Source organism: Squalius cephalus, assembly GCF_949319135.1.
Source record: "Squalius cephalus genome assembly, chromosome: 18".
Taxonomy (NCBI): domain Eukaryota; kingdom Metazoa; phylum Chordata; class Actinopteri; order Cypriniformes; family Leuciscidae; genus Squalius; species Squalius cephalus.
The window spans coordinates 32,303,935-32,326,813 of NC_137139.1; the positions used below are offsets into that span (position 1 = coordinate 32,303,935).

General features: G+C 38.1%; 1 protein-coding gene across 2 annotated transcripts; it reads left to right on the forward strand.

Annotated features, from left to right (window-relative positions):
• Positions 1-1,468: 1,468 nt before the first annotated feature.
• Positions 1,469-22,348, forward strand: LOC307146184 (uncharacterized protein). 2 transcript variants are annotated; one of them, XM_079850065.1, is made up of 3 exons: positions 1,469-1,518; positions 21,219-21,536; positions 22,152-22,348. In XM_079850065.1, exons 1-3 carry the CDS (start codon positions 1,479-1,481, stop codon positions 22,325-22,327), a joined length of 534 nt encoding a protein of 177 aa, XP_079706191.1. In that variant the 5' UTR covers positions 1,469-1,478; the 3' UTR covers positions 22,328-22,348. The 2 variants fall into 2 exon arrangements, with proteins under 2 accessions (XP_079706191.1, XP_079706190.1); XM_079850064.1 differs by lacking the exon at positions 1,469-1,518 and adding an exon at positions 20,351-20,422.
• Positions 22,349-22,879: the final 531 nt, after the last annotated feature.

Below are 22,879 nucleotides of genomic sequence, written 5' to 3' on the forward strand. Positions count from 1 at the left end.
TTCCCCATTCTTGTTTCTTGTACTCACACCTTCTCTTTTTAATTGATGATGGCGTTGCCTCTCAGACAGTCTCTTTCTCGAATTTTTCGAATTGGAAAGCGCGCATCTGAAAGTTCCTTCCTTCCAAGTGTGTCTGGTATGCGCGTGCGTGCGGCGCGCTGTCATGACAACAACGAAAAAGTTGACAACAACCTAGTCAGCAGTTCAACTGAGGGGTTTGTGTGGCAACAATAGCGTGCTGAAATGTCAAGTAATGTTCGTTTGTCTGCTTGGGGCTCGAGTATATAGAGCGACCAACTTTTTTTTGAGCAAGCATAGATTGTGCGTGACACGGTCTCAATTTGCGTGACGCGTGAATTGGGCTTCAAACGCTGTGCGCGCACGCGCTACGCGGGACGGGTGGTCACCCTAAGACCGGACCCGGAGAATATGTAGAAGAGGGAGGAACTCAACCATAGACCGGACCCGGAGAATATGTAGAAGAGGGAGGAACTCAACCATAGACCGGACCCGGAGAATATGTAGAAGAGGGAGGAACTCAACCATAGACCGGACCCGGAGAATATGTAGAAGAGGGAGGAGCTCAACCATAGACCGGACCCGGAGAATATGTAGAAGAGGGAGGAGCTCAACCATAGACCGGACCCGGAGAATATGTAGAAGAGGGAGGAGCTCAACCATAGACCGGACCCGGAGAATATGTAGAAGAGGGAGGAGCTCAACCATAGACCGGACCCGGAGAATATGTAGAAGAGGGAGGAACTCAACCATAGGCCGGGGAATATGTGGAGGAGGAGCTCAACCATAGGCCGGACCCGGAGAATATGTGGAAGAGGGAGGAACTCAACCATAGGCCGGGGAATATGTGGAGGAGGAGCTCAACCATAGGCCGGACCCGGAGAATATGTAGAAGAGGGAGGAACTCAACCATAGGCCGGGGAATATGTGGAGGAGGAGCTCAACCATAGGCCGGACCCGGAGAATATGTGGAAGAGGGAGGAACTCAACCATAGGCCGGGGAATATGTGGAGGAGGAGCTCAACCATAGGCCGGACCCGGAGAATATGTGGAAGAGGGAGGAACTCAACCATAGGCCGGGGAATATGTGGAGGAGGAGCTCAACCATAGGCCGGACCCGGAGAATATGTGGAAGAGGGAGGAACTCAACCATAGACCGGACCCGGAGAATATGTAGAAGAGGGAGGAACTCAACCATAGGCCGGGGAATATGTGGAGGAGGAGCTCAACCATAGACCGGACCCGGAGAATATGTAGAAGAGGGAGGAGCTCAACCATAGACCGGACCCGGAGAGAATATGTGGAAGAGGGAGGTGGAGGAGGAGCTCAACCATAGACCAGGTAGTTGTGGAGGAGGAGCTCAAGGGTGGAACCATAGGCATATAAAGCAACCACATGTGTTGAAGAAACTCAAACGGGGATTCAACTTTGAGCAGACTTGGATACTTTTTGAGCAAAAGATGAAAACCATTGTCGCTGTCAACTTGGCACTTATTTCAGGTAAACTATAGGGTGACCGGGAGTTTTGTCCCGAAATACAATTGTAGCATATATTATTTAAGTTTAAATAGCGATAGTTTCTATTTACAACATTAAGTGAAAATATGGATATTCTATTTATACTAAGCTGTATATGTAAACAAATAAGTATTTTCTTTGCAATAGGCTAAGTGTTAAAAGTAGTTATTTAGCCTATCAATAGTGGCAGATAAACTATAGGCTACCTAGGTAGCCTACGCTATATTAAACGCAAAAATAACAGTCTGTAAATTATTACAATTATTAAATGGATGCCGCCTTAATTCCCTAATCGTTAAAATTAAACGTTAGACACTTTATTTCCACCTTTCGCATATTTTCTTGATTAGGCTATTATTGAAAATAATAAGACGTTACAAATGACTGAGTGAACCAAAAGCATGCGGCTGTGAGATCCTTAGAAAACAGTGATGGACAGAACCAAAAGCATGCAGTTGTGAGATCCTTCCTTTATTTGTAGATTGACAGAGTGAAGCAAAAGCATGCAGTTGAGATACGTTATTTGTAGAAAAGAGTGATTGACACAGAGTGAATCAGGCATATAACATGAGGGGCTTTACATTCTCTACTGGCTGTAACGAAAGGACACCGTTTAGTTGTGTGGGTTTTGCAACCAAAGCAATACGGACAGTTATTTTGTTGCTGTATAACGTCAACACTGAAGTATACTTTGAGCCTTATGTTTAGAATTTTTGTTTGTCTCTAACAATTTTTGTTAGTCTGTCTCTTTATCGCTACTACAGGTAAGTGGGCAGTTCTGTGTGAATATCATAGGGAATGGATCCGAATCTCGGTATTAAACGGGTACAAGTGTTAAATAAGACCGTATAGTACCGATAAGCTCCGCCGTTAGTTACCGGTGTTGTGTGCCGCTCTCGACCCGTCAGAGTTAAATTAGCATTGAATAGGCTCGTGTGAATTTTGTTTCATGCTTTAGAATCTCTGTTAAAGGAACGTATGAGTGAGCATCGATGCTCTGGTTTTCACACACAATGCTTTTTTTTTTTTTTTTTTACTAAGGTGACCCCTGTTCTTTGTGTCTTTCTTTCTTTCTTTCTAAACAGTCGCTGTGCACGTTGCTGGGTCCAAGTTGGAGACAACGGAGGGACACAATGTTTCCATGCACTTCGAAACTGGACTGGAGAGAGTCGATGAAGCGAAAATAATTTTCAAAGGAGAAAGTAAGGGAAAAATTTTGCTTGCACAGTACTGTTCCCCTGCCTCTTATCCCATCTGTGACCCCATTGAAACACCTCAACATCTGCAAGTTGAAGGAGGAAATGTGTCCTTGATTCTTCTGAAAGTGAACAGCTCCAGTTCAGGCCTCTATATAGCACAAGTCATCACTGATAATCGGGTGTTCGAGGTGACTGCTACGCTTGTTGTAAACCGTGAGTATATTACTATAATATATCTGTTTGCCTGTAATGTACCAGAATCAAGATTATGAGAGAGATAATATTAATGGTTATAACTGTGCTCATTAAGTCTTATTAACTCACAAAAATTCTTATTGACATTTACTTGAAACAGTTAAATGCTTTTCACAAAATCCTGAAAAAGATTGTAAGTGATTGCAATGTAGGCGTTGTTAATGATGTAAAGACTCAGTTGTGTTGCATTTGTTTGATCCACAGCATGAGGGATGTGCCGATACGATATTTTTGCTAAAGTAGGATTGGTCAGTAATGTTTTAAGGTGATAAAGGTCGTTTGACTTGCAGTTCATAATCCTCTAATTGTCTCTGTTCCTGTTCTTGTCTCTTCCAGAAGCTCCAGTTTCTTTCACTACATCTCCTTCACACTCCTCCTCCAGCCCAACACCTTCCAGCTCCTCTGACCTACACTGGCTTTATGCTTTAATTCCTCTGGTTATCGTCATCTCGGGGGGCGTTTACTTCTGGAAACTCAGAAAGGCAAGTATTACTTACATTTATTCTTTTATCATTGGTTATGAGCAGCGCTGCACTTATAATAAAGTCGCTGCTAAACCCAGGACAGTTTAGTTGTCCTCCTGAGCTCTTGTGTATCACTAAAGGCTCGGGTATACTTCAGTTTCCACATCCAGATGCGTCTCGCACACAGTCGTGTCCGCGCAGATTTCAAAGTATGCTTATTCTTGAACCCTCCTGATGACGGAAATTACATCATGCGGACAGTCGAAGTATACTTGAACCTTTAAGAGTGCCTCAAATACGATCCGAAACACGACTGCTTGTCAATCTGTGTCGAATAAAAGTGTTGGAATATTACAGTTACCTGTAATGTATTTCTTTGGTTTTCATTTCATTACAAAATTTTCTTTCAATATACTTTATTGTCTTGGGCTTAGTGAATGCTGCATTTCCAAATCACACAATCAATCAATCAATCAATCAATCAATCAATCACATGCATCTCACCTAAACAATCCATACAGTGGAGCAGAACATGTAGACAGGCGTCATATTGCACAGCTAAAAAGGCCGCTGTTATTGCACAAATAACGGTTGCATAAACACCATTATAAGACCAGCAATAAATAACAATAACCAACAGTAAATAAGAATTATAATATAAAGTAATAAACAATATTAGATAATCAGTGCAAACCAGAGACAATCATAGGCCTTTGTCCTTCCAGAGTCTAATGGAGGCAGGTGTAACGGAGGCCAGCTAGTATTCGCTGTGCGAGTAAACCTCACTCCTCTGATCTCAATAGTCTTTAGCCTCCTTGTTAGAGCGCCTAACTCTCATGCCGGAGACCCGGGTTCGAGACCCGCACGGAGCAGGGTGTGAAGGACCTGGTGAGAGGGGTTACATAGGCACAAAAGAGTTAAGTCGACATTTGGGCACTCTTTAGATTCTTTTAATTTCTCAAAAGTATCGTTAGTCAACTATGTTCGACCACTTTGTGACTATATGGGTTTGGGAAACAGTCGTGACTAGCTAGTTGATTTAGTATATAGTAGACTATTTTAGTTAAGCAGCGAATTACGGCGTTGTACGGGAAACACACTCCAGAACAGTATTTGAAGGCTACAGATTTAATGCATTGTTTATTTGAAATTATCAATGGGATTAAAAATTCATGTTTTTTCCCCCCAAATAGTTAAAAATATAATAATAAAACATAAGTTACAATAGTTTTTGCTCTGGTGCCAAAATTGGTACAGAGAACCGTGAAATTTGACTGGAATTGGTACTGAGTCTGACTATTGAAATGTTGGTCCATGAATGTGAAACGTAGAGCTTTCTAAGCCTCTCTAGTTTTCTTTTTATAAGAGGCTTAATAATTGCCAGCTTGTAAGTTTTCGGTATGTATCCTAATGACAATGATGAATTAATAATATTAAGAAGAGGATCTATGATTCTTTCAGTAGCATCTCTGGTATAGGGTCTAACATTTTTGATGTATTTTCATAATTTATTCTGAAAACTAAAACTAAAAACACAGCGCTCAAGTTAAATAAGTTAAACTTTTAAAAAACGCATCTCTAGACCATGCGTCCTGTGAACCAGCCCTTACTTTTTTATTATTTAGCCCTCAGTTTATTATTGTGAAGATGCTTTGAAACCATTTCTATTGTATAAAGCATTATAAAAATAAAGGTGACTTGACTAACATACATGTTTCTGATTTAGATGATTTAACAAGTTTAGACAGTGAATGGAATTGTTCCACTAGAGATCTACAGTGCAGAATAGCAGATGTTCCTGCATGGTTTTCTCCATTGTTTTATAGCAACTGTGTTAACGGCACCTTTTATTTGGTTTACATTGTGTTTTTGTGTTGACTTGCAGAAGAGTAACACAGCGGATGATGAAGAAGAAGCCACAGAAACTCTTGCTGTCTCCAGGTATGAAGATCTTCACTATTGTCTTTTCAGGTCTTTTGTTGCATCACATGACTTTTTCCATAAAGTAGGATATTTCTCTTTGCCATGTTGTGCCTCACTAAGGACAGTTTTCTGTTGTCTTCTTCACAGATCCAGTGTCTCCAAAGAAAACAACAATTGGAAAAACAATTGCAGTGATTGTGTAGCCGTCGCCATGAACGGCTGTGGAGAAAATGCTGAAGCTCTTCTTGCGTTTTAAAACACCTTAACCTGTCAAACTGTCAGTCCAAATCCAATTTTTGTGCATATCCAATCATATTTATTTATTTATTTATTTATTGATGTTTTTGCAGCGTTGTATCCAATCACAATGTGTGAATGCAGTGGCCAATGATAAGCATTTTAGTTATTAGCTTTGTTAATTTTGAGCTCCACACACTTGTTTTAACTAACACAATGTAAATATGAGATTGGATTAGATTTTCTCAATGTTTAGATTTTTTTGCACCCTCAGATTCCAGATTTTCAATAGTTGTATCTCGGCCAAATATTGTCCTATCCTAACAAACCTAACATCAATGGAAAGCATATCTGTTCAGCTTTCAGATGATGTATAAATCTCAAGTTCAAAAAATGTACCCATGTGACTGGTTGTGTGCTCCAGGGTCACAAATATATAGTTTTCCCTCAGTCTGCAGCTGAACTGAAGTGACATGAGCTTTATTGATTATAAAGGCTGTGCTCTTTGCTTGCTTTCTGTATATAACCCACTGTATGAAAGGAGATTTATGTCTATCGCTATATTTACAGAATAAATATATCTTTTTGTAACCCTTTGGCGTTTTCTGTTGTCTGTTTTCAGTCTGGTTAAACTTCACTTCTCTGCTTCAGTAATCTATCATAAATGTTAAATAATACACATTCATTTATTTAGTGTACAGTTTAATATGACCGCATTTATTGATGCAATACAAATATGTGGTAAAAAAAAATCAGACTTGAACAGATTAAATTTGTATTTGAACTTGTAAGATGGTATTGATGTTAATCTGTTTTTAATTGTTTAAAGAAGTACAGTTATACAGCTTTTATTATATTGTTGAGATTGCAGGTTTGATGAACAAAAGCTTCTACAGCAGATCTTCAGTCAGATCAGTACATCATGATTTATGTTAGGATATGCGCACTTGCAGTCTTTATAAAAGAAGGGAAAATAAAATGAATTTAGTTATTTGGCCAAAACAGGAATAATGGAGTACACTATGTTATGACAGGAGTGAACATCATATTTGGTAATGATCTTCCAAACCACAACCATGCAAAGAACAGGTTTTATTTACTTCAGCTTTCAGGTCGCAATTCATTAACAACATATTGTAAAGGCCAGACAGAAAAGGTGATTAAAAAACTTCCTGAGTAGAGCCAGATCTGTTTCAATTCTGTTATTTTCAAGCATTGTTTTGCACATTTCACTCATATTTCACACTCAGATGCTGTTTCCATGTCTTCCACAATCAGCTCCTCATCCCGAACGTGACGCATTTCATTTAACAATATTTAACCAAAATTTATATCATACTATAAACCATTATATTGTTTTATACCTCAGTTGAGCCATCTCCACTCTCTTCCTCTTCCCAATTCTTTGTGAGAATGAAGAAAGAAAGAAATGGTTAATATGTTGTTTGTTTGTTAAAACATGAAAGAAAATGTGCTCATTAATGGTGATTAAAATACTTTATGAATTAGGCTGAAAGAGGAGGTATGAATTAGAAGGTCCGTGTGTTTTGATCACATTTCTTATTTCGAATGGAATAACGAGAAATGAAAAGACGAAAAATATGAGTTAATATGGTGTTCATGGAATCAAATTGCACAAGACAACATTTCACATGAACATGTTTGTTTGTGTAGTATTACAAAATAAAAGTTTTAAGTTTTAATCTTGGAGTTTGGTGACTTTAAAACTTATATGGTTTAGTGTATAAAGGTAAAACACAGGCTGGTTCCTTCACATTTGAAAAATTAATTTTCACTTTTGGTTGTTTGTTTAGAACTAATACTTTGAAGCTGATATTTTAGAACTATACAATTGCACTTTAGAAATTATGACTATTAATTTCCATGAGTTTTTAAGAAATTAAAATAATAAAAAGAAATAAGAATAATTAAAATAGTTTAGAAAAATAAAATAAAATACAGTACAGTACAAACGGTCGGACAGACAGCGGCACAGTGTTCATTCAGTAAATGCACAGCTAAACAGATGTGTTTTGAGTCTGGATTTGAATGTGACTACTGTGGGAGCACATCTGATCTCCTCTGGAAGCTGGTTCCAGCATAATAGCTAAAAGCGGACTCGCCATGCTTAGAGTGAACCCTTGGTATTTCTAGCTGATATGATCCTGATCTGAGTGATCTGTTGGGTTTATATTCAGTGAGCATATCTGCAATGTATTGAGGTCCTAGGCCATTGAATGATTTATATACCAGTAATAATACTTTAAAATCAATCCTAAATGTAACTGGGAGCCAGTGTAAAGACCTGAGGACTGGTGTGATATGTTCATATTTTCTGGTTCTGCTCAGAATCCTGGCGGCAGCGTTCTGTATGAGCTGCAACTGTCTTATGGTCTTTTTGGGAAGGCCAGTGAGGAGTCCATTACAGTAATCCACCCTGCTGGTGATGAAAGCATGAACAAGTTTCTCTAAGTCTTGTCTGGAGACGAAGCATCTAATTCTTGCAATATTTTTCAGATGATAGTATGCTGATTTAGTTATTGCTTTGACTACTGAAACTAAGGTCTGACTCTAGTGTCACACCAAGATTCCTGACTTGATGTTTAGTTGTTTGACCCCTAGAGTGAAGGTATGCGTGCACCTTGAGAACTTCATCTTTGTTTCCAAACGCAATGACTTCAGTTTTGTCTTTGTTTAACTGAAGAAAGTTTTGGCACATCCAACTGTTGACTTCATCAATGCATTGGCACAGGGAGTCAGTGGGGCTGTAATCGTTAGGCGATAGGGCTAAGTAGATCTGTGTGTCGTCTGCATAGCTGTGGTAAGCAATTTGGTTCTTTCTCATTATTTGGCTCATTGGGAGCATATACAGGTTGAACAGGAGTGGCGCAAGAATTGAGCCTTGAGGGACTCTGCATGTCATGGATGTCCACTCAGACTTATGGTCTCCTATACTCACATAATAACCTCTCCCATCTAAGTATGACCTGAACCATTTTAGGACTATCCCAGTAAGCCCCACCCAGTTTTCCAGCCTGTCAAGAAGTATGTTGTGATCGACAGTGTCAAAAGCAGCACTGAGGTCGAGTAGCACCAGCACCGATAATTTGCCTGAATCAGTATTTAAGCGAATATCGTTTATTATCTTTATGAGCGCTGTCTCTGTGCTGTGGTGCGGTCGGAAACCAGATTGAAAATTGTCAAAGTATCCATTCGAGCTTAAGAATTTGTTCAGCTGATTGAAGACAACTTTTTCAATGATCTTGCCTATGAAAGGAAGATTTGAGATCGGCCTATAGTTAGTGATGTTACGTCTGACACCGACGCTCCGAAGCTTGCTTCAAACTCGAACGGTCCTTGCAATGAACCACTGCTTCGGAGCTTGTATCATTACGTCACTAGTCACGTGAAAATGACTTCTGAAGCAAACACACTGGTTCACTCCTGTAGTGAACCACCTGACTGCTTTGACAGCCCAATCCAGTGTTGACAGGTTTGAAACCTGGCGGCTGTATTTCTTATAAAAGTGAAGGTAAAAAAAAAACTATAGAAACCATTACAGAAATTCTATTGGATTTAATGGTTTTCATGGGAATTTTATTGGTTGTAATTGGAATTATAGTCTCTGTGGGTCTCTACTGATATGTGTTGGGTTGTATTGGTGGGGGCATTAAATCCTATATTGGAATATGTCCCAAACACACTACAAAAAGAATTCTGTAGTGGTTTAAATGGTAAAAGCCAATGGTTACTATTGGTAAAAGCCAATGGTTACTATTTTAATATAAACGATTAGAATTTCTGTGATGGTTTCCAACTTTTTTAAGCTGGTCTGATCTGAATTTATATATTAACATTTCTGAAATACTTAACTTAATACTTAAGTTTCCTCTGATAACAGAACACTCTAAATTGTAGGCTATTATGAACTCATGCACTTTCTGAAAAGCTGCTTTGAAATAATGTATTGTGAAAACAAAGCACTTTACAAATAAATGTGAATTGAACTGAATTAAATATTGGAACTATATATAGTCAACATTTGAAATGGATCAAAACCTTTCATCAAAGTTATACATGAATTTTGAACAATACCCGTTCTTGTATAGGACAACTTTGATTAACTTTTTTGATCCACTTCAAATGTTGAATACTGTAGGCGTATCGGTCCGTGTACTTTTTGATCATTTCATTTCCTGTTTGGAATGGAATAACGAAAAATGAAAACAAGCTCGTTTATTCGTTTTTTAGTTTAGTTTAAAAAACGAAAAATTAGATTTTGGCTCTATTTTTCATTTTTCGTTAGTGGTTTACAAATCGGTTTATATTTCATTTGCACACGTGGGCGGCGCTGAAACGCCCCTTTCATCTGATTGGTCAAACCGCTCCGCCTTCAGTAAGCTACGAGCTTTTCTTTCTGTACAGGCAGTGCTTTAAGTGGGCCGGTACGCGCCGGTACTCAGTACCGCCACTTCCAAATATAGCTCTTGAGCGTACCGCCACCTCTCCGTGCGCCCAGAACGTGGTTTTAGCGTACCGGTACGCTCATTTGCACATCTGTTTTAATCCTCTGGCGGCGCTGCCGCTTTTCAGAGCGCCCTTCACAATGCACGGCGCGCGCTCTATTTCAGCATAATGGTTGTTTGTTGCCATGACAAAGGAGGAGGAAGCACAACTGAAACCGCCATGGAAGCACGAGAGGACCTCCCGTTATCGTAAACGACCACCCGCCAACTCTCACGCATTCACCGTCCGTGAGACACATGCACGCAATTGACACTTTTCACACGCTCTCACAACACATCCATTTTCTCACGCACAGAAAAATCGCGAAGCAAAGAGGACACGGAGACAGAGCAGGTTAGTTATGATATAAAACAAAATCCCAGCTCTCAGATTCTGTCATTTTTATAACGAGATTCAAACAATAAATACCGTTTTGGCGCTTGTAAATGTGACATGACAGATCCCTAGCGCACGTGAACCGATCATCTCTATTAACACGAATGAACACAATGTTAAAAGAAACAGTACAACTTACCGAAATGTATATTCAGCCTACATAATATCGATCAATCAGTGTTTTTCAACCGCGGAAAGGGTCAGTAAAACAGCTGGAGAACAATTGTCACATAATATTTACCTCAGGAAAGCCATTTGATGACCATAATATAGGCTATAGCACGTGAGTTGGCTAGAAAAACACAGCTATAGAGAGTTTTTTGCTAAATATGTGTACTATATTACATATTTATTATATTTTTTTACATATCATTAAATAAAGTTGTTATTAGGATAAAAAAATGCATTATATTTAATTTGAATTATTTTTAACCTTAAATAATACTACCAGCTGATAGGGCTCTCTGTATGTTTACATCATTAGGTGAGATTTTTTTTCTTGAGAAAAATGAATGCCTATCTTGTGTACCTAATATTTATCCAAATTAGATTAAGAAAAAGATTATTTTGTACATACTTTATATCTCATAATTGCGACTTTATTTCTCACAATTCTGACTTCTTATCTCGCAATTATGAGAAAAAAAGTCACAATTCTGACTTGATATATCGCAATTGTGAGAAAAAAAGTCAGAATTGTGAGATAACAAGTCGCAATTATTATTATTTATTTATTATTCAGTGGCGGAAACAAGCTTCCATAGTTACCTCAGGGGAGGAGGGGAGTCAGCAAAAAAAAAAAAAAAAATTAGAGTACCGGCACCTCTTTTGAGCCACTTAAAGCACTGTGTACAGGCAGAATAATAGTCAGTACGAGTGCGGCACGGACAAATCATACACTATAATAAAATAATGTCTGAAACCACCACTCAAATACGCACAATATTTTAAGCAGAATATGTTGCTGCTCACGTAATTCGTGCAAGTGCAAAGTCCAAGTGCAAAGTCCATTGATACAGTGCAAATACTCCCGTCTCTTTGGATAAAAGGGAAGTGGAAATAAAAATCGATGAATGTCCGTAACATTTGCCATTTACATCAAAGGGCAGGTAGGCGTGTGTGGCGTATAAATAATTTTGAAAATTGAATAGAAATAAAGATTATATTTATGAATGTATGCATGTGTAGCCTACTCAGTTCACATGGAAAGAAAGAGACAGAAAAGAGAGAAGCTAGAAGTGAACGTAGCCTACATTAATAATGACAAAATTAGCAGGGTTTGGGATTAATTAAAATCATGTTGGTTGAAGAGCACGGCATAGGCCTACCTTTAAAATGTTATTAGTTTTATTAAAACTAATACAGTTTTATTACATACTGAATTGGTCGATGTTTCTCTGAGTTTTCTTTATTATGTTGGCTTGAAAAAGCCAGCAGATATTTAAACATTATTGTTATGTATTATTATTATTATGAGAAATAGAACGTAAATGCATCACCAAACTCAGCTCAGACGTTCAGACTGGTCTGACTCGCTTATATATTTTCTAACTAGTAACTGGTCAGACTGACTTTCCCAAAAAATCCATTGACTTGCGTTATCTGAGCAATGAAGGCCGTAATACTTAATGCTGTCCACTAGAGGGGACGACAGGATAATAAGTGTTTTCTACTCTCTTCCCCTGTTTGCATCAGTTTAAATGACAAATAAATGCATGAATTTCATTCATAAATAAGGCCATATCTGTGTATGAGAACAAGCTTTACACTTCAAGATTTATCTATATCTATCTATCTATCTATCTATCTATCTATCTATCTATCTATCTATCTATCTATCTATCTATCTATCTATCTATCTATCTATCTATCACAGACCATCTTTTTTTAAAACTGTTATTTAAAAAAGGTGGTCTGCTATATTTCACAAAGGAAGCCCATTTGTGCGGCCATTGGCGTTATATGAGAAGGATATTATTCTGAATAAATTATTATATTATTCTGAATATGAGCCTACTGTAAAATTTGCTGGCTTAAAAATGCGTTTTGATCAATGCAATTATTCCAGACGCCTCCCGGTGCTATTCGTATTGGAATGGTGTAATTACAGATTCTGAACAGATGTTTTACACAACAATAGGCTATATTCCCATTGGGTTGTTGGGTTTTAATGTTTTATGGGAAGTTTAGACATACTTTTTATACTGTAACTGTGTTATAACTAACTCTAATGTAACAGTTATGGGTAGGTAATCTACGGACATGTTACGGACATCATGCCTATTATTGATTTTTATTTCCACTTCCCTTTTATCCAAAGAGACGGGACTATTTGCACTGTATTTATCAATGGGAAATATATCATGCTAAAATAATCTGTCATAGCCTATAGACTGTGGCTCACATTATTGGGGTCGCTTGCAAGTCGCAGCAGCACGAATTACGTGAGCAGCAACATATTCTGCTTAAAATATTGTGCGTATTTAACAGTGAGTGGTGGTTTCAGACATTATTTTATTATAGTGTATGATTTGTCCGTGCCGCACTCGTACTGACTATTATTCTGCCTGTACAGAAAGAAAAGCTCGTAGCTTACTGAAGGCGGAGCGGTTTGACCAATCAGATGAAAGGGGCGTTTCAGCGCCGCCCACGTGTGCAAATGAAATATCGAACCCATAAACCGATTTGTAAACCACTAACGAAAAATGAAAAATAGAGCCAAAATCTCATTTTTCGTTTTTTAAACTATACTAAAAAACGAATAAACGAGCTTGTTTTCATTTCTCGTTATTCCATTCCAAACAGGAAATGAAATGATCAAAAAGTACACGGACCCGTATCATCTCTCGTCAAGGAATGCCTTGACACTAATGTACACTGTAAACTGTGCATTACACTGAATGTAAATGATTTCTTTCCGAGGAAGAACTGATGATGACGGCACGATTTGAAGTTGTTCATCCATAATCTGCCTCTGAACGTAGAAAAGAAAATCCGTCCGAATTCTTGGTGTGTGTGTGTGTGTGTGTGTGTGTGTGTGTGTGTGACACTCAAAAAGTGAGTCACTCAAAGTGCACCAATCATGTGCGTTTCTGAAAGCGAACATGGCTCAAAGGCTGTTTATTTAAATTAGTTGTATGCCTGAGATTTATATGAAAACCACAAAAACATGCAGTTTGGTTGAATATTTGTTCCTAATATCTGCTTCTCTTACCTCCCTAAAATGGTTTAGTCCGACCTAAAGTATTTATTAATTATTCAGTCAGTGACAAACATCAGAAGGACGCAATAACATTTTAAGTCCCGCCCCAGTTCGTGAACAGAACCAGTCAGAGTTGAGGCGGCAGTGCCTGAAGTTAACGATGAACTTGGTGGAAGAGCAGGAGACTGACTGACAACATGTCTGGGAAAAGAAAACATAAATCAGGGAGCCAGAAACGCCATGAAAAGAAGGAGAGGGAGGGCAGGAGAGTTGTTGTATCCCAGCCGAGCAAGATGTTATTTCGCTGGGAATAAGAAAATACCGTCTTCAGCCTTCCGGATTCTGTCACTCTTCATGATCTGCACCACAATCCACCGAATGATTACGTGGTCAAAATTCCTTTTGTTTTGTACACTATTGTAAATAGAGTTAAAAAATTAACATGAGTCACGACGTATTACATTATGCACCTGACCTACCGGCTGATGATGTATTACATCAAGAAAACACATATAGACCTGCACTTGGATGAATACATTTGCTTTATTTACTATTACCAGTCCCATATTATCTTTATTAAAAAATAAGACAATAAATTAGTTTATATTTTAGATTTGACTGCATTCTTGTCAATTTCTAAATGTTTAGGCTACTTTTTGATTTATGATTAATGGGGGGTGGGTGGGAGGCGAGACATTATTTTGCTGTTACTTTTTAAAATTGCTTTTATTATTATGTAATAGTTTCTTGCTTTTTGTTAGTTTTTATTAGTTGTAATTTTTATATAAACAATTAACTTTTAAAATAAAGGTTTTACAACAACATCACCATCTTCTGTTATGTGGGCCTCCATGCTCATCTTTTGTACAGTAGGCCTATATGATATTGGTGGAGGGTGGTGGGGGCCCACATCAAAGAATAAACCCAAAAATACTCAGATAAACAATACTCCGATAATAAAGATCGGAACAGTTGAAGCGAATTACAAGGACATTCGCGGGCTTCATTGCACAAGATATAGGCCTACGCGCGGTCTGCGTGATGTTACTTTTGTAGTGCGCGGTCTCGCCCGCCGGTATTTTACTTACAAATGTTCTACGAAGGCATCATACATGTCTTGGAATGCAGTTGGCTTATAAAAAATATGAAAATCACCGACAGAAGCTGCTTTCAATTTCAAATACTCACGTGCGCTTTGCGAGAGCGTTTGAGCATGCGGCTGTGAGCGACTCTACGTGGTTAAATGTACTTGCATCTAAAAATGCTTTTATGACGCAAAATTAATGTGACACAGTCAGTTATATCTTAAGTTATTAAACAGACAGGACAAACCACATCTTATAATTTCAAAAGAGATGAAAACGTTCAGACAGCCTACTCTTAAATACTGAAAGCACTCTTTGTTTATTGCTTGTAATATTTTTTTCCCTCTTGTTATTTGTTTTGAAGTAATATTTGTTAAAATTGTTAACATGTAATTGTATTAATTTAGTTTTTAAATGTGTAATTATTAAAAGTAGGCCTACTTATAATTATGTAATTAAATATTTGTAAGTTTTATTAATAAGATCAATTAAAGAAAAAAAATGTATCGGCTCATGGTGCCTATAGATTCCCTTCCCTATTTTACAATGATTTATTGCTTGAAAAGATAAAGAGCTTAAAAAATAATCGCATATTAAATCGCAATTGCAATATTGGTAAACTAAATCGCAATTAGATTATTTTCCAAAATCCTTCAGCCCTATTTTAAATGCATTTTTTTTTTTACATTTACTAAAAAGTAAAAAAGTAAAAAAAAAAATAATAAAAAAAACCCAGCATGTATTTAAAATAGAAATCTTTGTAACAATATACACTATTGTTAGTGGTCAGAATTTCTTTCTTTATTTAAAAAATAATAAATTAATGCTATTCAGCAAGGATGTTAAATTGATAAAAAGTGATAGAAATCTTTTCTAACAATATAAATCTTTACTATTTTGAATACTGTTTTAAACATACTGATAATAAATCAGCATATTAGAGTGATTTGTGAAGGATCATGTGACACTGAAGACTGGAGTAATGATGCTGAAAATTCAGCTTTGATCACAGGAATAAATTACATTTTAAAGTACATTAAATTAGAAATCCATTATTTTAAACTGTATACTGTAATAAAAAAATAATATTTCACAATATTGCAGTTTTTTTTCTGTATTTTTATCAAATAAATGCAGGCTTGATGATTATAAAAGTCTTCTTTCAAAAACATAAAATAAATAAATAATATTTCCAAACTCTCTCTCTCTCTCTCTCTCTCTCTCTCTGTGTGTGTGTGTGTGTGTGTGTGTGTGTGTGTATACAGTAATGATTTGAGACTGTGAATCCAAACAAGCAAATACTTTTAGAAAAATCCTCTGTTGAAAACAAGTATAAGTGATAATATTCAGGTAATGTAAATAATATATGATTTAATGATTTGGAAAAGAAGAAAGTTACATTCTGCAAACACACAGATCTTTAATCCATTCAAAGAAAGAGTAAAAGCTTGACTTTTGGCAAATTGTGAGAAATTTGTGGTTTTGGTTTTACTGTTTATGATTCACTTATTCGTTTCTGTTCCTGTTGTCTCTTCCAGAAGCTCCAGTTTCCTCCAGTCCAGCTCCTCCACACTCCTCCTCCAGCCCAACACCTCTCATCTCCTCTGACCTACACTGGCTTTATGCTGTAATAACTGCAGTCATCATCTTCATCATCATCATCATCATCTTGGTTTTTTGCTGCTTCTGCAGAAGGAGGAAGGCAAGTATTATTACATTTAGTCTTTTAACAGCAGCTATTAAAAGAGAGACACTAACTCTATAGAGACACTAACTCTATAGGGACACTAACTCTATAGAGACACTAACTCTATAGCGACACTAACTCAGAGACACTAACTCTATATTATGACACTAACTCTATAGCGACACTAACTCTATAGAGACACTAACTCTATAGCCACACTAACTCTATAAAGACACTAACTCTATAGCCATGTAGTTGATTAATGTTTCTCTATAGTGGTTGACCAGAGCACTGCAGTTATTTCTCATTTACTGGATTACAATCGATTGGCTTCTCCACACATTTTGCGTCTGTCCTCTACGCGCCATTTATTTTTGACATAAGAAGTATTGCGTATCTTAGACGGAACATTGCTGAAATGTATAGATTAAGCTTTGACTTCAGCACATTTTTGTCACATTTGGTTTACATGATGTCTTGTAATTGTTTTTCACTAAGCTCAGATTTCTGTTTTTTTTTGTTTTTTTTACAGATCCTGTGTTTTAAAAGAAAGAATTGGGATCCAGTTCCAGTGATTGTGTAGGCGTCGCCATGAACGGTTGTGGAGAAAACGCTGAAGCTCTTCTCACTGATAGTGTCTTAAAACATTAAATAACAGTACAAGCACTTTAGCCTTGTTCAAACTACCATTTCAAATCGGATTTGTGTGCATATTTATTAAAAAAAAAAAAAAAAAAAATGGTTCAAGCTTCTTTCATGTGGTTCCTGTAAGGTGTCGTCCATCTGGCAACCCGTTTGGGCGTTGAGTCTGAGGAGGAGAAAAAACCTCTCCAATGTTTTGATTTTTGGACAGCAATACTCAATAGTCTCAGACTAAAATACATGTTTGAGCTGTTTTAACTGAAAGTGTGAATGTAGTCTTTGAAGCCAATGATCCTGCCAAACTGTCAGATGCAGTTTTTTTCTCACATGTTCACAATATCAACATGGTGCCTTTTAAACACAATTTTGTTTATTTCCAGATTGTTGATCAAATGACTCTTGTTGCATTAAAGTCAGGCAGGCTGTAGAGATTTTCACAAGTGTTTTCCAGTTGTGTGATTAATAAATCAATCAATATACTGTGTTCATGCTGTCTGTGGAAGAGATGAGAGACTGTATGAAGAGATATTCAGCCCTTCATTCATTATATTTATTTTTTTAAGAAAATAAATGTATTTGTTTCCCCAAAGCTTTGACTGTTTATCATCTGACTGGTTAAATAACTTCACTCCACATTAGAGAAATTAATATCTGTCTTTTCACTGTTAACTTGAAGCCGTAGCTTTTCAATAATTATGTGAGCATTAATATATTATTTGTTTGTTACCTTTATCTTTTTTTATAATTGTTTTGTATTTTAAGTGTTACTTTTGCGATACTTTTGTGTTTTCTTTTAAGTCTAGTTTGCTTTTTAAAAACTGTCCAGGGACAAGATGAAAATTTGCCTTTATTGTAGCTATTTATGGTATCATTTACAGTCTTGATAAATGAGCGCTGCTCCTGTCAAATAAAAAAATTTTTTTTTAATAAAAATCAGACTTGGATTTATTTCATAAATTTATTCCAAATGTAGATTTACACCTTCACAACACAAATTATACTGTTAATATTTACTTATGTATGCTGGTATTTATGCTAATAACTGATATTTTCTACAATCCTACAATATTAATTACTTGAGACTGCAGGTTTGATGTATCAGAGAGATGAACAAATGCTTACAGCTGATCTTCAATCAGATCAACATTATGATACACCTCAGAATATGCGTCTGTATTGGATGCATAATTCATCATGGCCTATATTAGGATAATCATTAAAATATTAAGTAGGCTACATTAATATTTTCATGCAAGTGTGCAATTTTAAAAACATATAATAAGAAATTAAAGTCCACCTAGATTAATAGGTAGTGCTTCTGCCAACTTGGAAAGGTTACTGTTGCATTCCTCACAGGAGTTTATAATAAATATTATAATGCTATCATCATATATTTAGACGAACTTATAAAACGATAGCCTACGTTTTAAAATCCCAGAAACAGAAGGGAAAAAATAGGCTATTTAAACGCTATTGGCTCGTTTAGCGTAGGCTATAGGCTATCCTAACAACATAGCTTGGCTATAGTCGTATCAAACATCTAACACACGACACATAACACAATGTAGCCAACATGTAAACTAGTGTGCATAAATAACAGTTAGATAGAAGCTTAAACATAGGCTATTTACCTTTATGTAAGCCGAGGTGCGTGCACTATATTTTCAGTGGCGCTTTAACACAAACCAGGAAACTCGCAAATATTCATATAAGCTCCACCCGGTATCACTGAAAATCTCAGACACCGAATATTTCAGAAAACCCGTAGGCTACTACGGTGTACATTTTAGGACATCCTCAGACCTCAGACATATGAAGACAATGCTTCATGCCGGGGCAATGCGAACCTCGAAACTAGAAAAATCTGAGTCCGTTTCGCCCGATGCCGTTATGGCTGATGCCTTTTTAGTCCGAGTCCGTTTCATCCAAAGCCTTTATGTCTGAGGCTGTTTCGTCTGATGCCTAATTGTACGAGACCTGACTGAGACCTGAAGCTTTTCAGTCAGAGGCGCGATGCCGTTTTGTCCAATGACTGAAGCCTTTTAGTCTGAGGCATGATGCCTTGTCTTCATATTCTGAGGTCTGAGGATGTTCTAAAATGTACACCTTACTTAGCGCTTTATTCACTCCTCCCCTCACAGCAGCCGCATACTGTCGACTACATTCAGGCGAGGCAACCATAGACCGGAGAATTGTGGAAGAGGGAGGAGCTGAGGCCCGGAGAATTGTGGAAGAGGGAGGAGCTGAGGCCCGGAGAATCGTGGAAGAGGGAGGAGCTGATTCACAGCCCGGACGCGGAGAATTGTGGAAGAGGGAGGAGCTGAGGCCCGGAGAATTGTGGAAGAGGGAGGAGCTGTGAGGCCCGGAGAATTGTGGAAGAGGGAGGAGCTGAGGCCCGGAGAATTGTGGAAGAGGGAGGAGCTGAGGCCCGGAGAATTGTGGAAGAGGGAGGAGCTGAGGCCCGGAGAATTGTGGAAGAGGGAGGAGCTGTGAGGCCCGGAGAATTGTGGAAGAGGGAGGAGCTGTGAGGCCCGGAGAATTGTGGAAGAGGGAGGAGCTGAGGCCCGGAGAATCGTGGAAGAGGGAGGAGCTGATTCACAGCCCGGACGCGGAGAATTGTGGAAGAGGGAGGAGCTGAGGCCCGGAGAATTGTGGAAGAGGGAGGAGCTGAGGCCCGGAGAATTGTGGAAGAGGGAGGAGCTGAGGCCCGGAGAATCGTGGAAGAGGGAGGAGCTGATTCACAGCCCGGAGAATTGTGGAAGAGGGAGGAGCTGAGGCCCGGAGAATTGTGGAAGAGGGAGGAGCTGATTCACAGCCCGGACCCGCAGAATTGTGGAAGAGGGAGGAGCTGAGGCCCGGAGAATTGTGGAAGAGGGAGGAGCTGATTCACAGCCCGGAGAATTGTGGAAGAGGGAGGAGCTGAGGCCCGGAGAATTGTGGAAGAGGGAGGAGCTGATTCACAGCCCGGAGAATTGTGGAAGAGGGAGGAGCTGATTCACAGCCCGGAGAATTGTGGAAGAGGGAGGAGCTGAGGCCCGGAGAATTGTGGAAGAGGGAGGAGCTGATTCACAGCCCGGAGAATTGTGGAAGAGGGAGGAGCTGATTCATAGACCGGAGAATGTGGAGGAGGAGGAGCACAACATAGGGCGGGCCGCGGCGGAACCGTAGGCATATAAAGCAACCAGGTGTTTTGAAGAAACTCAAACGGGGATTCAACTTCGAGCAGACTTGGATATTTCCTGTGCAAAAGATGAAAACCATTGTCGCTGTCAACTTGGCACTTATTTCAGGTAGGTAAACTATAGGGTGACCGGGAGTTATTTTCCCCCGCATTTCAGTTATGTCTGTAGCCTATTATTTAAGCTTAAATAGCGATAGTTTCTATTTACAACATTAAATGAAAATATGGATATATTCTATTTATACTAGGCTATATGTAAACAAATATGTATTTTCTTTGCAATAGGCTAAGTGTAAAAAGTATAGAAGCTATTTATAGGCTACGTAGCCTATAAATAGTGGCAGATAAACTTGATATAAAGTTAGGCTACATGGAACGCTAAAATAACACAGTGTGTAAATTATTAAAATTATTAAATGGATGCAGCCTTTATTAGGTCCCTAATCGTTAAACACTCTATTATTAAACACACGTTAGACACTTTATTTCCACTTTTCGCATATATTCTTGATTTTAATTGAAAATAAATGGGCTTTCCAAGCTGATAGCCTATGTGATGGGAAAAAGTGCGGTGAGTTACCGCAGCAAGGCAGTAAAACTGTCCGACACGAGCTTAACCGCAACAACACCGCTGTCAATGACATCTTTCTGTCTTCCAAAGTTTTGACTGTCCCAGCCAGACGTAAGTGTGTGAAGAAGGGCTATTCGCACTTAATTTGAAAAAAGACACTCCGTTATTAAAAGACACGTGTCCCGCATAGTCCCGCAAAATCACATACTGTCCTCAAGAGCAATAAGCAGGAGCTCACCCTGAAATAGACTTGATTTAATCTGCGGATACTCCAAAAGAAACGGTTCTGTCAGTTTATTCCTCATTATTCTAATACAGTGGTTCTGATTTGCAGTTCTGGTTGTTGCTGGGTCGAAGTTCGAGGCGATCGATGGACAGAATGTTACAATATCCTTCGACATAGATGAAGTGGAGAAAGCAGATGAAGTGAGAATTACTTTTAAAGAAGACAAGAAGGAATGTACTGAACTTATTGCGCAGAAGCCTTGGGTCTATGATGATCCTCCCAGACCTGGAGTTTCACTGATAGTTGGAAAAGGACGTTTAGCTCTAACCATTCAAGATGTGGACATCTCCAGATCAGGACTCTATAAAGCAGAAGCCTACACTGGAGGGAAAGTGTGTGAGGTGACTGCTACACTTGTTGTCAACAGTGAGTATATTACTATAATATCTGTTTGCCTGTAATGTTCCAGGATCAGGATTATTAAAGAAAATATATATATAGTCATGAATAGTCATGATTGTGCTCATGAAACTTTTAAAATTAAGCTGATGTTACATACTCTAGCTGGAATGAACTGCAACATTGCAAATCATTTTATCTAGTCTAAATGTTTTTATAAATCACACAACATCACTTAAAACTGCAGAGACTGAATCCAAATAAACAAGTGCTTTTTGCAAAAGCCTCAGTTGAAAACGATTACAAGTGATAATTACAAGTGATAAGATTCATGATGTAAAGAATCAGATACACATAATTTGATCAGCATTAACTCCTCATGATTTATGTAACAATTTATAAAAGAGGGGGTAAACTTGCTTACATTATTTCTTAAATTATTAAGTTATTATTATCTGATTAACATCAGAGACAGAGCAACATCAGAGACAGAGCAAAATCTTGTCTGATAGTTTGTTTGATAGTTTGGTTAGATTGTAACAGTTGCTAAAGTAGGATTGATCATTAATGTTTTAAGGTAAAGGTCATTTGATTTGAGTGTATATTCCTCTTAATTAATTCTGCTCCTGTTGTCTCTTACAGGAGCTCCAGTTTCCTCCACTACATCTCCTCCACACTCCTCCTCCAGCCCAACACCTCTCAGCTCCTCTGACCTCCGAGGGCATTATGCTTTAATTCCAGTCTTCATCATCTTCATCATCATCATCATCATCTTGTGCATTTGCTTCTGGAAACACGGGATGGCAAGTATTACTTAAATTTAAGCTTTTAGGGATGGATGGGAGCAGCACTGTGGTTCTAATGATCTGTTAAGCTGATAAGATGTTGATATTAAAGTTATAAAGTGATTATGGTTTGGATTGAAGAAACATAAAGAGACAAAGCGACACTCGTCGTCATCCTAAAACCTCTTCCACCGGGGGAAAACAACCTAACCGTCACTGACTTTATATTGCGTGAAGCTTCCTCCTCGTCATTTCTGACTTATAACAAAAATCAAAACAATGTCTAAAAGCTGCTGTGTGACAGGGTGTGCAGCAAACAAGCTAAAAAACAGAACTAAGTTTAAGCTGTTATAAACTGTCGACCCCAACAAATGAGTGTTTAAGGACACAAAGCAAATACAGGCAATTGATAGAGTGCAACGTGTCCTTATCACTCTGAGAACGAACTTACAGCCACTGAAGAGGAACGTAATCGGTGACAGGATAGCTTAGCTTACAGAAATATACTATATAAAACTGGAATTTGGATATTCAACTTACCAGTGACAAAATATTTACTACACATGTAGTGTATTTTTAGTGCAT

What these genes read in the sequence shown, in the direction of transcription:
- LOC307146184 (XM_079850065.1), top strand. Translation starts at nt 1,479, where the DNA reads ATGAAAACCATTGTCGCTGTCAACTTGGCACTTATTTCAG. An exon ending in CAACTTGGCACTTATTTCAG is followed by an intron (nt 1,519 to 21,218) that starts GTAAACTATAGG and finishes TCTGATTTGCAG; the next exon opens with TTCTGGTTGTTGCTGGGTCG. An exon ending in TGCTACACTTGTTGTCAACA is followed by an intron (nt 21,537 to 22,151) that starts GTGAGTATATTA and finishes TGTCTCTTACAG; the next exon opens with GAGCTCCAGTTTCCTCCACT.